This window comes from Hippopotamus amphibius, chromosome 2 (assembly GCF_030028045.1).
Source record: "Hippopotamus amphibius kiboko isolate mHipAmp2 chromosome 2, mHipAmp2.hap2, whole genome shotgun sequence".
NCBI classification, from domain to species: Eukaryota; Metazoa; Chordata; class Mammalia; order Artiodactyla; family Hippopotamidae; genus Hippopotamus; species Hippopotamus amphibius.
Window position 1 is genome coordinate 204,676,404 of NC_080187.1, and position 14,908 is coordinate 204,691,311.

The 14,908-nt window shown below is 43.7% G+C and overlaps 1 protein-coding gene across 1 annotated transcript in view; it reads left to right on the plus strand.

Moving 5' to 3' along the window:
* The first annotated feature begins 13,476 nt into the window (after positions 1–13,476).
* RAB8B (RAB8B, member RAS oncogene family) overlaps positions 13,477–14,908 on the plus strand; it is a 60,312-nt gene continuing 58,880 nt past the window's right edge. Inside the window, exon 1 of the mRNA XM_057723877.1 lies at positions 13,477–13,694. Within this exon, the coding sequence (XP_057579860.1) occupies positions 13,571–13,694 (124 nt within the window). The 5' untranslated portion in view covers positions 13,477–13,570. The remainder of the gene's footprint in view (positions 13,695–14,908) is intronic.

Below are 14,908 nucleotides of genomic sequence, written 5' to 3' on the forward strand. Positions count from 1 at the left end.
TAAAATGAACACGTACCTACATCCATGCAGACACAAGGATCTCATAGTTTTCTGCTTAAGTTCAAAAAGTCTCCTTCTCCTTCTCCTTCTTTTTCCTTCAGGAATTAAAAATGGTGCAGATAAAAGTTCCTGAGGGCCCAGGTAGAACACTTACATCTCAAAGAAACAAGTTCCTCATAGAAATCCAGATTTTACTAACTTCATGTGTATAACCCAGTTTTAGGATGTCAGAAGAGCCCCACCTTGGCCATTTTTAGGACAATATTTCCTTGTATCTTTCCTGACACCTCTTTGATGTTGCATTCCCTGTTCAGGTTATCAACTTCGAGAATGTGGCTCCAGTATCTAATAAAAATTCAATTTGCTGTCCGGCTACTTCTAAGGTAACCCTGGGCTCCTCAGGGGAGATCAGGATGGTGTTTTGTGGAGTCAGTTGGAGAACTCCCAGGCCCCGTTAGTTTTATTCTTTGGTTACCAGGAGCTGGAAGGAAGGGGCTTAAGCTCAGGCCTTCCCTCTCTGGGGATGGTCAGGGCATCCCTTCTGCCAGCATCCCTCCTTCTTGCAGTGAGCACATTGAATAGGTCCCAGCTTTGCTGGTAGCCTGTGTGGCCCATGTTAGGGGCAGGGAGCCCTCACCCATGATATTTCCTTAGTCTCTTCTCCTGGTCTGCTTCTTGTCTTCTTTTGCATATTCTACTATGTCCCAGTTATTGAAAACCCTAAAGGCCACTTCAGCCAGTTGAGAGTTGGGGGTGTTAAGTCCTTCCACAATCTTTTGAAGTTTGTGGAGAGTATTTGGAGCACTCTGAGATATGAAATAACTTTATTACTACTGCATTTCTTGGGTCCTCAGGATCCAATGTGGTGTATAGCCTGAGGCATTCACTAATCTCCAAAAAGGCAGGGGTGGGGGTTATCTTTTCCTTAAAATAAGTTGTTTTTTTTTTATCATTGGGGGTATAGCCTTAGAGTTTCCAGTGACTCAGAATGCACCCTAATTTGGCTGCCCAAGGGCACGAATATCTGGTTTTCCATATCCTCAGATCTTGGTTGAGGATTTGTCACCAGCTACCAAGAGGTCTGTACTAAGGGTTGGTGGCGACAACAGATACGGCTCTTATCCCACTGAGAATTTCCTTCTCTGGAGAATTGGTAAGTTCTGCTAATTTATAATTTAAAAGTGCACACTCAGGTTATTCAGGTATACCATACTGATGCCCCCCTACAAATAATTCAAGTTACCAGGACCCCCTAATGAAGGTCAAAACCGTGAGGCACAGATTATCTCACTGAAGCCTTTCACAGCCAGGTGTCCCCAGTCAGCCTTCAGGACTCAGGGGACAGGGATGTCTCGCAATCCCTCAGACTCTGAACTAACCTGGCCAGACTGTCACCCCAAAATTGGGTTTGCCTCTTGGTCAGTGTCAGGTCAAAAGATACAACCAAGCCAAAGATCAGGAGAAGGAAGGATATATTACTTACAGCAAGTAAGGGGAACACTTGGTTCTTTCCCAAAGCAGCATCTCCCCAAACAGCAAAACTGGGGAAGTTTTAAGCTAAGGGTACATGCATATTCATGAAGGGGCTTGAGCAGAGGAGAATTCAGCATAGAGTTGGTGGTTGACAGAGTCCAAGCTTTATCTATCTATTTATTTATTTTTTAAATCACTGGTTTTATTTTATTTTATTTATATTGTTTATTTGGCTGCATTGGGTCTTTGTTGCTGCACATGGGTCTTCCTTGTGGTGCACAGGCTTTTCATTGTGGTGGCTTCTCTTGTTGTGGAGCATGGGCTCTAGGCACAAGGGCTTCAGTAGTTGCAGCAGGTGGGCTCAGTAGTTGTGGCACATGGGCTTTAGTTGCTCCATGGCCTGTGGGATCTTCCTGGACCAGGGATCAAACCCATGCCCCCTGCATTGGTAGGCGGATTCTTAACCACTCCACCACCAGGGAAGTCCAAGTCCAAGCTTCAGTTGATTGAGGTCATGAAGGTCAGAAAAGGTCAACATCATCATCCCTTATGTTCCAGTTGATGTGGTGGTTGAGTACTCCAGGGAGGTTTAAATTCTACAAAATGGCCCAAGAAAGTGCTACAGGCTCATCCTTTACCATTGAAACAGAACTGGGAGTCTTTACAGCTGATATATTATCTTTGCTATCCTTACTTCTCTTGCCTGATAACAGTTGTTTGCTCTTGCATTCTTTTGTTCCTTTAATATCATTAATTACTGAGACCTGTTCAAGGACAAGCATTGTGTCCGGGGTTAGATCACAAAAATGGCTTAGGCCAAAAGTGGCTTCTCTCCCTTGGCTTCTCCCCGCCACCCAATCCCTCCATCCCCGGCTGCAATGGGTCTTCATTGCTGCATGTGAGTTTTTCTCTCTAGCTGTGGCAAGGGGGGGCTGCTCTTCATTGCGGTGCACGGGCTCTAGGTGCACAGGCTTCAGTAGTTACGGAGCACAGGCCCAGTAGTTGTGGCATGTGGGCTCTAGAGTGCAGGCTCAATGGTTGTGGCGCACAGCGTTGATTGCTCTGTGGCATGTGGGATCTTCCCAGACCAGGGATCAAACCCATGTCCCCTGCATTGGCAGGCAGATTCTTAACCACTGCGCCACCAGGGAAGTCCCCCAAATGGCTTCTCTTATGTCAAGAGGAGCCATGCTTGGCTCTCTTTCCCCAGGGATCCCCTATATCATCTGCTTGTAACACTAGACATCAAAAATCAAAAGATAATGTGAAAAAGAAATTCATACTTATTTACAGATAAAATGATTCGTGCATTGGTAACGGTAACAAAGAAGCAGCAATATGATTGCCTTATGGTAGCCTAGTGTAATTGATACGATTGCTTAACTGTAACCTAGCCTATACCCTCATGAGTGAATTGTTATACAATTTTTATGGCATACAGTATTACAGTCATATTCACACTATGGTATTAGAAACATTGTTACATTAAAAAAAAAGAAAAACCACTTACCTGTGATGATAGGCTGATGTGCAGTGTCTCCAGTTACAAGAGAGAAGGAGGGAGACAGAGGCATACTATATGGTCATGTAATTCTCTGAAAGCAAAGTTATAAAACAATAAGAAAACTAACATTAATTTCATATTAAATATCACTCACCTCATGCTTATGTAAGGATAGGCTATCTACTTCAAGTCTTACACAGGATTTTCTGCACGTATATTTTTGGATATTTATTGGAAAAAAAACCCACATATAAGTGGATCCATGCAGTTCAAGCCCATGTTGTTCAAGGGTCAACTGTATAGAACACAAACTATAATTTACCAACATGACTTAATCCTTCTTTGATGACTCAGAAGGCCCTCCAGGATCACATATTTCTTCAGGCTTATTATTATGTGTGTTATCTCTGGGGATGTTTAATACAGTCCAAGTGACCGAAAACAGAATTTAATAATGACTGGAAGACAGAACTTGATGTCTACTGACTCATTCCAGTTCCAAGTCTACGTGTATGTGTCTCAAATATAGAAGTGATCCCATTTATTACTACCTAAAAGAAACACCACATCACAGTGCAATTGTTTATGAAAATTGAAGGTTACAAATGAGTGTTAACTAGCTTCTGTTTATAAACCTTAACCTTATAAACCTTAACTCAAAGAATGTATCTTTGAGATTTTTGAAAAGGTAGGATATCATTAGCACCATCGATATATTATTACCATAATTTTATTAAAGCCTAACCACCAGATTATAATTTACTAATTAATGCAAACATATCTATCATTATGTGCCTAATATATACCAAGCCCTGTGTCAGTCATTAGGGATACAATGTGAATATAATTCATGCCCTCAAGAAATTTAAATAATTCATCTTTAAAACCATTTTATTGTGCAGATCACTATACAGAACTTTAGATGTCACTGTAAGAAATTAGCCTGGGCATGATGTGACTATCTAACACATCCTATAACTCACTCAAAGTATAGAATAATAGAAAAGAAAGAATGCAAATATTAGCTTCATTACTTGACATCTGCCTTTTTTTCTGAAAAACACAGCATCCGGAATGTTCCTTCAAGGATCTAGTCTTTTGCACTTTCAGAATTCTGGGTGAATTCGCTTCTGCACATAAAATGTATTTCAGTTAGTACACTATCTGTTAGTCACCCAAGACTTGAGGGTAAAGCAACAGCCCCAGGCGGGCGGGAAACAGCCATTGCAGTGCCCCCACCCCTTGGCTGATCTTTCTGTGTGATGGTGACAGAGGCGGCGTGAGGGAGCCCTGCGCTGGGGGTCAGGAGAAACCCAGGAGGCAGGGACAGGTGTTCCCAGTCCAGTTTGTTAGGCACTCTGGTGATGGATACTGCCTCCCTCCTAGTAAACGTGCTGATGTTCATCGTGACAGTAGGACTTTACAATTTAGATTTTCATATCTAAAACGAAGGCTTTAGATGACATGAGAGTTTCCCAAATTATATTCTGCGAAACAGAGTTCCCATAAGACACTCCTTCAGGGAATTCCCCAGCAGTCCAATGGTTAAGACTCTGTGCTTTCATTGCCAAGGCCGCAGGTTCTATGCCCAGTTGGGGAACTAAGATCCCACAGGCCACGCTGTGCGGCCAAAAAAAAAAAAAAGAAAGACATTCCTTCCAAAGGCGGGCCTGTGGCAGCAGTGCGGGGAAAGCGGCCCACCAAACCCAGTGGTGGGGAGGCACAGGCACAGCAGCAAATGAAGGGAAGCTGTGCCTTCAGAACGCGTTGACAGCAGCATTTCTCAAGGATTTGGCCGTGAGACCTCTCCTGTAGTTTAACCTGCGAACATCTGCTGATTCACTTAGTGTTCTGGGGCACGAACTCTGGAAACATTGGAAGAAACGATCTCTTAAACTCATTGATTTTGTAGCATCTTAAAGCAGAAAATAGGCTTAGAAATCAGAGGTCCGTAAGGTGAGGATCTCATAGCTAGTCAGTGGCCAAACCAGGTCCCTTTCATTTGCCAATTTTTCACATTCTATGTGCTAACAACTGCAGTGAATGAAATTTGACTATGAGGAGGAAAAAAAGCATCCGTGATTGAAATCTACAAATAATCTCAAAGCTCCAGGGTTTCCACTTTTGGCTGAACCCTGTTGTTTGAAGTTCCTCCTGATTAAGCAAAGCTCATGGTGTGTGTCCATAAGCTAGTGGAGATGCTACTGAGCAGAGAATTACCCGCAATTCAAGAAGCCAATGAGAACGGGGGAAGGAGAAACAAATGGCACTGAGTCCAAAGCCAAGGTGATTAGCTCCTGGGTGACTAAGAGTAAATTACCCTTTTTTTTAAAATATTGAGCTCAAGGAGATCCTTGGATTTTTTTTTTTTTTTTTTTTTTTTAAGTATTGAGTCATTTATTCCTTTGGTGTCAGGACCAAGAAAAGAGAATTGATGCTTGCTACACTGACCTCAATGTCCAGTGCTCTGGATAGTGCCTCCTTAATGCCAACTCAAAAAAAAAAAAAATCCTCACATATCACTTCACAAAGGTCTTTGCCTCTACTTAAAAGGACAAAGATAATTTTAGGCTTCAATTTCTTTTTATGCCATTTGCTTGAAAAGAATTCTTTAAGTTGGTGGCTAAGTAAACAATGGTATTCTCCTAACAGTGAATTGGCTGTCCTACAGTCCCAACTATAGTGTAGCCTAACCTCAGAGTATTAAAGAACCAAGTGATTTGCATTCTTTCTCTACAAAACTACTCTTGAGTAGCAGATGGCAAACACAAATGTTTTGCTCTAGAGACATATGGAAACCTCTCTGTTTCGTAAAAGCCTCAATGAATATTGAATGCCGAGTGATGCCATTCATGGCAGAAGTAAAATGTTGTGATAATCCCCCAAACAGGCCTAATTAGGCCATATAGCTACTTGAGTTTCAGAAAGTAATAGGAGGGAAATTACTATGTGATTGGGATTTCATTAGCAGTCCTCCTTAACCTGAATTCTCATCCTGGCCCCAAAGAATCACCAATTCACCCTTATTTCTTCAGCCTTCTATTAGATTGTACCATGATTTATAATTGTAAATCTTAAAAATGAGTAATCAAAGAGATCTGCTTGATTTCACATTAACTCTTCAGTCCTGCCTGTACAGCAAGAGCAAAAATTTCACGAGAGAGAGTGTTTTATCATAGGTTTGGGAGCATTCAACATGCTCCCTGATTAATTCTGTTTAAAAGCCCTTGCTGCTGTTAACTTGGGGGGGGGGGGGGGAATCTATATTTAAGATTATTCAGGAAATGATTGAATATAGCTCAAAATACAAAGCAGAATTTCATTTTCCTTTTCATCCTGTAGACTGGCGATCCAGTCAACTGTTGGCAACCCAGTAACTTGTTCCCATCACAGAAAGGACTGAAACTTTGCACTCTTTGGAAAGAGAGAAGTACTGATAACTGAGTCATAGGGTGAACTGAATGCTGTTTAGAATAAGGAACTAGGTATCTTGGGCTTCTTTCCCAGCACCACATTCTGCCTGGCCTCCAAGGGACCTGCGAGGCCTGTTGATAAATCTCCTCAATGCACTAGGGTATTTGGTTGGCCTTGGAAACCAAAGTCTATAAGACCAGAACCCCTAGGGCAGATCTCAGGACATCTGTTAGGAGCTTGGGTTCAAGAGCCAAAGGATTTACAGAAATGGATTCTCTAGTCCAGCCTCTTTCATTTTACAAATAAGGAAACTGAGGCACTGAAGGGTTGTTGTCCTTGTTTAAGGTCACAGAGCTTATTAGTGGCAGAACTAGGAACAGAACCCAGGTCCAGTCCTCCTTCCATCACAAAATCCCAGGACAGCCTTGTCAGGGCCTGACAGAGAATTTAGAAAGTTCAAGGCTACCAAAGTGTTTAACCTTAGCTGGTTGCTGAGGTGGGGTAGAAAAGGAACCAGGTATTTAAGTTCCTATGTTAATTCTAGCTTTGGACCACCCATCCCCTCCTCAAGGAAACGCTATTTCTTTCTTGCCTCTTCTTTCCAGTTCAACATCAATCCATCTGTTTAAGAGAATGACAACTCAGGATTTTCCTGGATTCAGCCCCAAGACCTCTCCAGAAATTCCAACATAACCAAACATGATACGTATATCTATATGCATTTGGCACTGAAACAGGTAGAAGTTCTCATTGGTTGCTTCTACAGCCTTGTTGCCTCCTGTCTTCTCAATTTCTAACAGGACCCTGTGATCTAGGGTGAGTTTAACCCCATACTCTGCTCGAATGACCTAAGCCAGTTGGCCTACGCCATTCTCTTGGACTCTAGGATTGGTTCACGGAAGGACAGTCAGGGCCCATGAGACTGAACTCTATTTATTTGAACTCCTGACAAAGAGGATTCTTTACATTCTGTTCTCTTTGAATCAAAGAGTCCCAGGAGTTTCAGAAAGACATTTTGCAACCACATGGGGCTGGCCTGTTGAAATAAGTTTACTTTGAGGAAGCATTGCTAAGAAACCAAGAGGTCCTGGACATGTCGTTTGAGCTGCTGGATTACTCACCTGTCACTAGTTCTAGATCTGATTATGTTAGTATATGCTTAAGTAGATATTTTTCTTATTTAAGCCATTTAGTATTCTATTATTTACTGTCATATGTCTCTCAATACCTGTTATGGTGCTGATTGTGAGTTTCAGCACATCTTGAGTTTGCCATTGGATCAAAGTCCATTTTAAAGTTGGTTCCAAAAGGCTTTCTTCAGTCACTCATTCTAGCAAGAAACTACCCAAAACACATAGTACTTACTGTGCATGTGCCTTATTTGACACAAAATCCTACACAGCAATGCCTAGACTAGTGAAAGGAATGAATTTCACTAACATAGTTTATTGTAAAAAACTTTATTATTAGAGAAAGAAGTAATACAAGAAGTGTTAGAATAGATTCCTTCCAATCCACCCTACAGCAGAATAAATTTCATGTAGCCATTTTTTGGTATTATCATGTCATTCTTATTTAATTTTTACACTCAGTGGTGATATGCAAAATATTTAACAATCAGTTTGGCATGAGCACTCGACCGATCAGACTGGATGTTTGACCCATCCAAATTAAAAGCCAACTGATGAGAACAGACACCTGACCCATCAGAATAAATGAAGTGTGTGTCAACCAGATATCTGTCCTCCCATTTATCACTGAATTTTTCACTTGTGGGATCTCCACTCAATGATCTGGGAAGCAGACTGAGGGCAGGGACTACATGATAGATACCTTTGGATCCTCCAGGTAGGCCTTGCTGAGCTGGTTTCATGGTGTGAGCTTAATGACTGTTTGCTTGAGTGGACATTATTCAAGCAGTGATTGCTCAGGAAACATGAGTGGGTGGAAAGAGCACAGTGTGTCCCTCTCTGATGGAGGTAATTATAGAATTATCCCACTGGGTTATCACTAAACAAATAGCATGTTTTGGGATGACACAAAGTTGATAAGAGAAATTGGTATTTTTGAGGAGTTATCATGCAATATGATCTTGACAAACTAGAGAAATAACACACGAGGGTGAGTCAAAAATTACCCACACGCTGGTTATATTAAAAATTCTGTTGGCTGCACTGTCTTATCAGCATTTTCTGTTCAAGGCTGCTGTCTCCCCAGTCACTGCTGTGCAGGTGTGAACGTGTTAAATCAGTTCATTTGTAACTGTGGTGCGAGCAGAAATGGATGCCCCACTTGTGATTTGCATGAAAGAAGAGCAGGGTGCAGTGATTCGTGTTTTGTGGTCTGAGGGTGTGCATGTCTGCACACTTCTGCCCACACTGTCGACACTCTGCAAAAACTTCGTTTTGAGGTCTTAAAGCATGCTCCCTATAGTCCTGCTCTTGCTCCATTCGACTTTCACATGTTTGGTCCCCTGAAAGCAGCCCTGCGAGGATGAAGATTCACGTCTGATAAAGAAGTGAAGACAGTGGTGCATTCATGGCTCGTAGCTCAGCCTAAAACATTTTTAATGAGGGAATACAAAAGCTTGTTGAGAGATGGACAAAATGTATTGAAAAGCAAGGAGATTATGTCAAAAAATGATGTATTTGTCTTTTCTAAAAGTTAATCAAAATAAATTTACAGCCAGAGTATGGATAGTTTTTGATTCAGCCTTGTATAATCACACTGATTTTTTAAACGCAACAATAAGTAGTATACTTACAGAATGAATAACATTTAAATACAAGATAGAGTACAACCAGAAAGGTATTGATGAAGCTAAAAATATCTAGGTCCTATAGCAAATAATAAACTGAAGGTGTCGCAGATGTTTTAAAAATACCTAGACTGGGGACTTCCCTGGTGGTCCAGTGGTTAAGACTCCACATGTCCACTGCAGGGGGCATGGGTTCTATCCCTGGTCAGGGAACTAAGATCCCACATGCCGTGTGGCATGGCCAAAAACAAAAACAAACAAACAAAAAACCCACCTAGACTGCTGGCATGATAGTCAGATGTTCATTCATTCATTCAACAACTTAGTTGAGTACCTACTATGTGTAAGGCATCATTTCAGGCATGCTGGGGACACAGTGAGAAGTCAGCAATGTCCCTTTCTTCAAAGGGCTCAAGTTTTAAGGGAGAAGACAAAGAAGTACACAAACTATTAGATAACAGAGAACTTATTCGATGGCTGAGTCATCAGTCAGTGAAAATAATCACCATGAAGGACATCTTTGTAGCCCACCGGGACAGCTGTGCTCAACAGATGGCACAGGACCAGAACGCAAGGGTGGCTGGACAGAAGCATCAGCACTGATGGGTACAGACTGACAACCAGAAGCTGCTTTGTCCCTAATTTTTCAGCACCATGTAAGCACCTGGATTCTTGCAGGATACAACTGAGGGGAGGAAAAGTCCCAATAATGTTTGGTACTAGTTTTGCCAGTCCTTGACAAGTAGGGGTCTCAGCCAAGTTTAATTACACTTAAGCAGTTAAGAAAGGTGAAACTTCTCACATTCAAGTGTCATAGAGCAATTTAACCCAGTTAAGGAATGCCTGAATTAATTTGAAAATTGGCCTAGAGAACATACAGACCCTCAAGAATATGTTTGTAGATTCTTAGGGGTTAAGGACCCCCAGGATGAATAAACTACTGTAAGAAGTGAGTAATGGCTCTTGGGATTGTGCAACATGGCAGTCCTGCTTGTACCATGAGGAAAGCCAGACTGAGGACAAAATAAACATATAGAGGAGGGCCGCAACGAGAGAATACAGGAAAATGAACTAGAGCTCTGATCAACCAGCCTGAAGCTCACACAGACCTCACATCAGAGAGACTGCCTTTCAATATCATCACCCCACCTAATTAGAAAATTCACGGGGAAGGACTCAGTTTGACCCAGCTGGCCATAGGCCCACCTCTGTGGCTGAAGGATTAAAGTACCATGATTCACAGCCATCAGTGGGGGAGGAGCAGCTTCCCAAAAGCAGGAAGAAAAGAGTGCTAGCTTGACAAAAATCACAGAGGCTAAACTCCTTGGACAGCTAGATTCCTGTAAGTCAAGCTGCCATGTACATGCTAACCTTATCAAAGGCTTCCATAAACATTTACAGAATCAAATCGACAATGCTGGTCTACCTACCATGCTGCAGTGACATAGCGTTTTAAGGGTGGGTTTGGGCAACTGGCAAAAAAGTATTGATGTGGTTTTCTCAGAACACAGTAACATGCCACTTGGAGAAAGAGAAGCAACTTGTTACCTGTGGGACCCTCAGCTCTACAAATACACTTGTCCAGTTTTTTGAGCAAAGGGCCTCGATACAATAGTAATTACCATCACCCAGATCTGATCTCTAAGTAACATGCTGTTATACAAAATATGAACATTCATAATTCATGAAAGGAAAAAAACTGTAGTGTCAATGTATCAAAATGCCTGAATGGTTCAACAGTGGTGCACAGATTTACCAGCTAGAAAGTCCCAATGTTACACACACTTGCTAATACAGAAAAACCAGGGAAGTGAAAACAAGACAAAAAAAAATTTTTTTTAAATTCCCATCAATTAACAAAATTCCCCTAAGGAAACTTAGGGACTTTAAACTTCCTAACCCTAGCTTCTCTTATGAACTTGAGTTCTCTGCCACATCAGTGTGTTCTCATTCATACAGAGAATGCCAACAGTTGCATGCAGGTAGTGGAACTAAAAGTTATTTTAATCAGTACTATTTTATAAAAGAAAGAGGATTCCAGTGGTCTTTGAAGATTTTTTTCCCTTTTTCTTCAGAATGAAGAGGAAAGTATAGAACTGAGTTGTCCACATTTGCTCAGCCCTGGCTGAGGCCAGGTTCACAGACTTGCCCAAGAACTGGCTGGGGCAAGGAGGCTAAGCCTGTTCCAGAGGACAGAATCCCTCCTCATTAGAAACTGTGACTTTGACCTTCTTAGATATCTGTTCCCATCAAGTGGACTCTAGAAACTAGACATTAGGTTAGCAGTAACCCTCTGTATGTGGGTATGATCGATAAGTGTGAGTTAATGATACATTTCATCTTTTTTTTTTTCCTCTCACATAGAAGGTGAAAGCAGCTACTAAGGCCAACTGAATTTTCTCCTCCTTCTCATCTCTCAACAAGATGGAGAATGGAAGGGACTTCCCTGGTGGTTCAGTGGTTAAGAATCTGCCTGCCTATGCAGGAGACACGGATTCGACCCCTGATCTGGTAAGATCCCACATGCCGTGCAGCAACCAAGCCTGTGCGCCACAACTGCTGAGCCTGCGCCTTAGAGCCCGTGAGCCACAACTATTGAGCCCCTGTGCCACAACTATTGAAGCCTGCGCGCCTAGAGCCCGTGCTCCACAAGAGAAGCCACCGCAATGAGAAGCCTGCACACCACAACGAAGAGTAGCTTCCACTCTCCACAACCAGAGAAACCCCATGTGCAGCAACAAAAACCCAAAGCAGCAAATAAATAAATAAATAAATAAATTTATATATATAAAAAGAATGGAATGTCACTGGCATTGAACATGAAGTCACAAGGCACTCAAGATGTGTTTTAGAAAAGCCTGCTGTCTTGTTCAACTAATTGTCCAAGGTTTCTCAGTCTACTAATGGTTGAGTCCACTGCTTCCCTTAATAACCTCTCTAACCTTCCAGAAGGTGTTTCCTTAGACTTAAGAAACAGTGGTTCTTAAGAGACAGTGGTTCTCAAATATTTTATCCTGTTAAAAATTATGGAGAACTCTGAAGAGCTTTTGTTGGTATTTGACATATTAGAAATTAGAAGGAAGAAGAGATGAGAAACAGCCCTGAATGGATAGAGCTTCTGGTCCCAGACCACCTTAGCTGTTCGCCTGCCCTTCTGCTTTACCTGAGCCATTAAATACCCCTTTCATGAGAGCTTGATATGGTTGGGTTTCTGCCCCTAGTGACTGAAAGAGCCCTGAATAATACATCCACAAAACAACTAAAGAACAGTCTAAGACAATAAATAAAGGATTAAACTGAGTAAAACTGAATGCTGCTTCTCCCACTTTGTTATCCATTAAAGCGAGAGCCTACAGAGGGTTGAAGAAGGTAACCCTACCACTAACATTTCTACATTGCCTTAAGGATTTCAAAGTGCTTTCACATTCAGTATCTCAATTTTTCCTACAACCCTATGAAAAGGCTTGTTTTATACCCATTTTACAGATGAGAAAACCGAGGTGCAGAAAGTTTATTTGCTGTTAAGCAGCTGAGCCAAGACAAAATCCAAATCTTATCCTCCAGATTCCCACAGTCATAATTCCTGCCTCGCATGAATGCTTGCAGTTTTATAGGGCACACGCCTGTAGCGCAAGCCTTAAAATTTTCTGTTCCCAGATTTTTTTTGTCCATCCTCCTGCAGGAGAAGGGAACTGGTCTGCATAGCAGCTCCTCTAAAATACCCACTGGATTTAGCTCTGCTCTGGAGGCGTGAAGACGAGAACAGGAGTGGGGTGCAAGTGAGAAGCGCAATCATTCTTTTCGAGCTCCGTAATTGAGGGGCTGCGGGAGGGGGCTCAGACGTGGTGCTGGGCAGCAACTGGAGGAGAAGCCAGATAAGGCATTCTGCAGATAATCCAAGGCTGCGCCAGGGCAGCGTGAAGGAAAGAAAGACTCTCAGCTCCGGGTCGCGGTGGAAGAGATGCGGGAACAGCGAGACTCAGAATCCGAGGTCCTGGATTTGAAAGGCATCCGCACACAAAGAAACGACGAAGTTAAGTTCCAGCGGTAGGACACGCAAAGTTGGAAACCGCACCTCTCTGCCTGTCTCGAGTGGAAACGCCTAATCCCCAATCACCCAGCCCAGAACGGATCTTCTTTTATCCTTTCGGGCCGCGGGGACAGCCTGCCCCGGGCACGCCCGAAGCTCCTCAAAGGAACTACAAGTCCCATAAAACACAGGGGCGCGGGCGGTGATGACGAAGCCCCCGCGGATTGGCCACGCGGGGCGGGGCGCGCAGGCCTTCTCCGAGGAAAGGGGCGGGACGGGGGGGCGGGGCGAGTGGCGGCGGCTCGGCGGGCACGCCCCCTGGCCCGCGGCCCCCTCCCCGCTTCTCTCCTCCGCTCCTCTTGCTCTCGGGTCAGAGGGCCGGAGCGAGAAGATGGCGAAGACGTATGATTATCTGTTCAAGCTGCTGCTGATCGGCGACTCAGGGGTGGGCAAGACCTGCCTCCTATTCCGCTTTTCAGAGGACGCCTTCAACACCACCTTCATCTCCACCATCGGTGAGGGAGGGGTCGCGGCCGGGGACGGGGAGTGAGAAATGGGGGGCGGGTGCGAGGGGGCCGGGAGAAAGCGGTGGGAGGGCTTGGGAGCCCCACGGAGGGGACCCGGGGACAGCAGGGCGGCGAGGGCAGCGGGAGAGGGTGAAGGCGTGAGAGAGAGGGGCGGGTGGGGACGTGAGGCTTGTGGGGGGGGGGCGTTGAAAGGAGGAACTTGGGGGCAAAGGAAGGGGAGGAGGAAGCAGAAGAACAAGGGCTGGGGTGTTGGGGGAAATGAGAGGGTTGGGGGTGTGACAGGGAGGGGTCTTAGAGGGACAGAGTGGGGGGACGCAGGAAATCTCATGGAGAGAGAGAAGGGGACAGTGGGTGTGAAACGGATTAAAAGACAGGAAAGAGGAAGGAAATGTGAAGGGGGAAATGAAGGGTTGGGGGAATGGGAGGTCCGTGAAGTCAAGGGACAGAGGACACAGGGACAAGAGAGGTGAGAACCCGGTAATCCGAAAGGAATTCGGAGCAGTGGGTGATCAGGAGATGAGGGATGAGGGGCACTAGCTACAAGAAGTCTGGTCAGAGATATCGGGGAGGGGACAGAAGAAAATCGCAGGTAGAAGATGAGTTCAGGGGACCTGAGGATGGAACGAAGATATTTGGTGGAGAAAGTAGAGGAGAGATGGCTGTGAAATAGAAAGGAAAAAGGGAAGCAGAATATACAGGAGAGAGGTTGAGCAGAGAAGAGAGAAGATGAGAAAGGGAGAGGAAATGGAAAGTGGGACTTTCTCCAGTAACTGGGAGCACTGGTTACCATCTTCTCTCTTTTTACCCCCTTTGGATCAAGTGCAGGAGAAAGAGCAAAAAGTGACTAATAATGAGACTGTCTATGGAGCATTAAATTGTTCTGTGTTAAAGGGCTTTAAGAGAATTGGTGACTTTGGGGATGGTGTGGGCAGGAAAATGTGGTTCACTTCTCTACTATCTCCTGTGAAGCAGCACTTCTCAATTTTTAAAATTCTTAGCCTTGAAGGCTTAATAATTCTCAGCTGGGGAACTGATCTTACATTCTGCCCACCTCTCTGTATATTTTCCTTTAGTTTTAATTATTACTTGCTAAACCAATCACAACATGCAATATACCCCCCAGTTACTTTCAATTGATTCTGATTTTTCTGGTCTTAGCTGCGAGTTGTCCTTCCTACTTTTGGAAGACTCTGTGTTCGGGT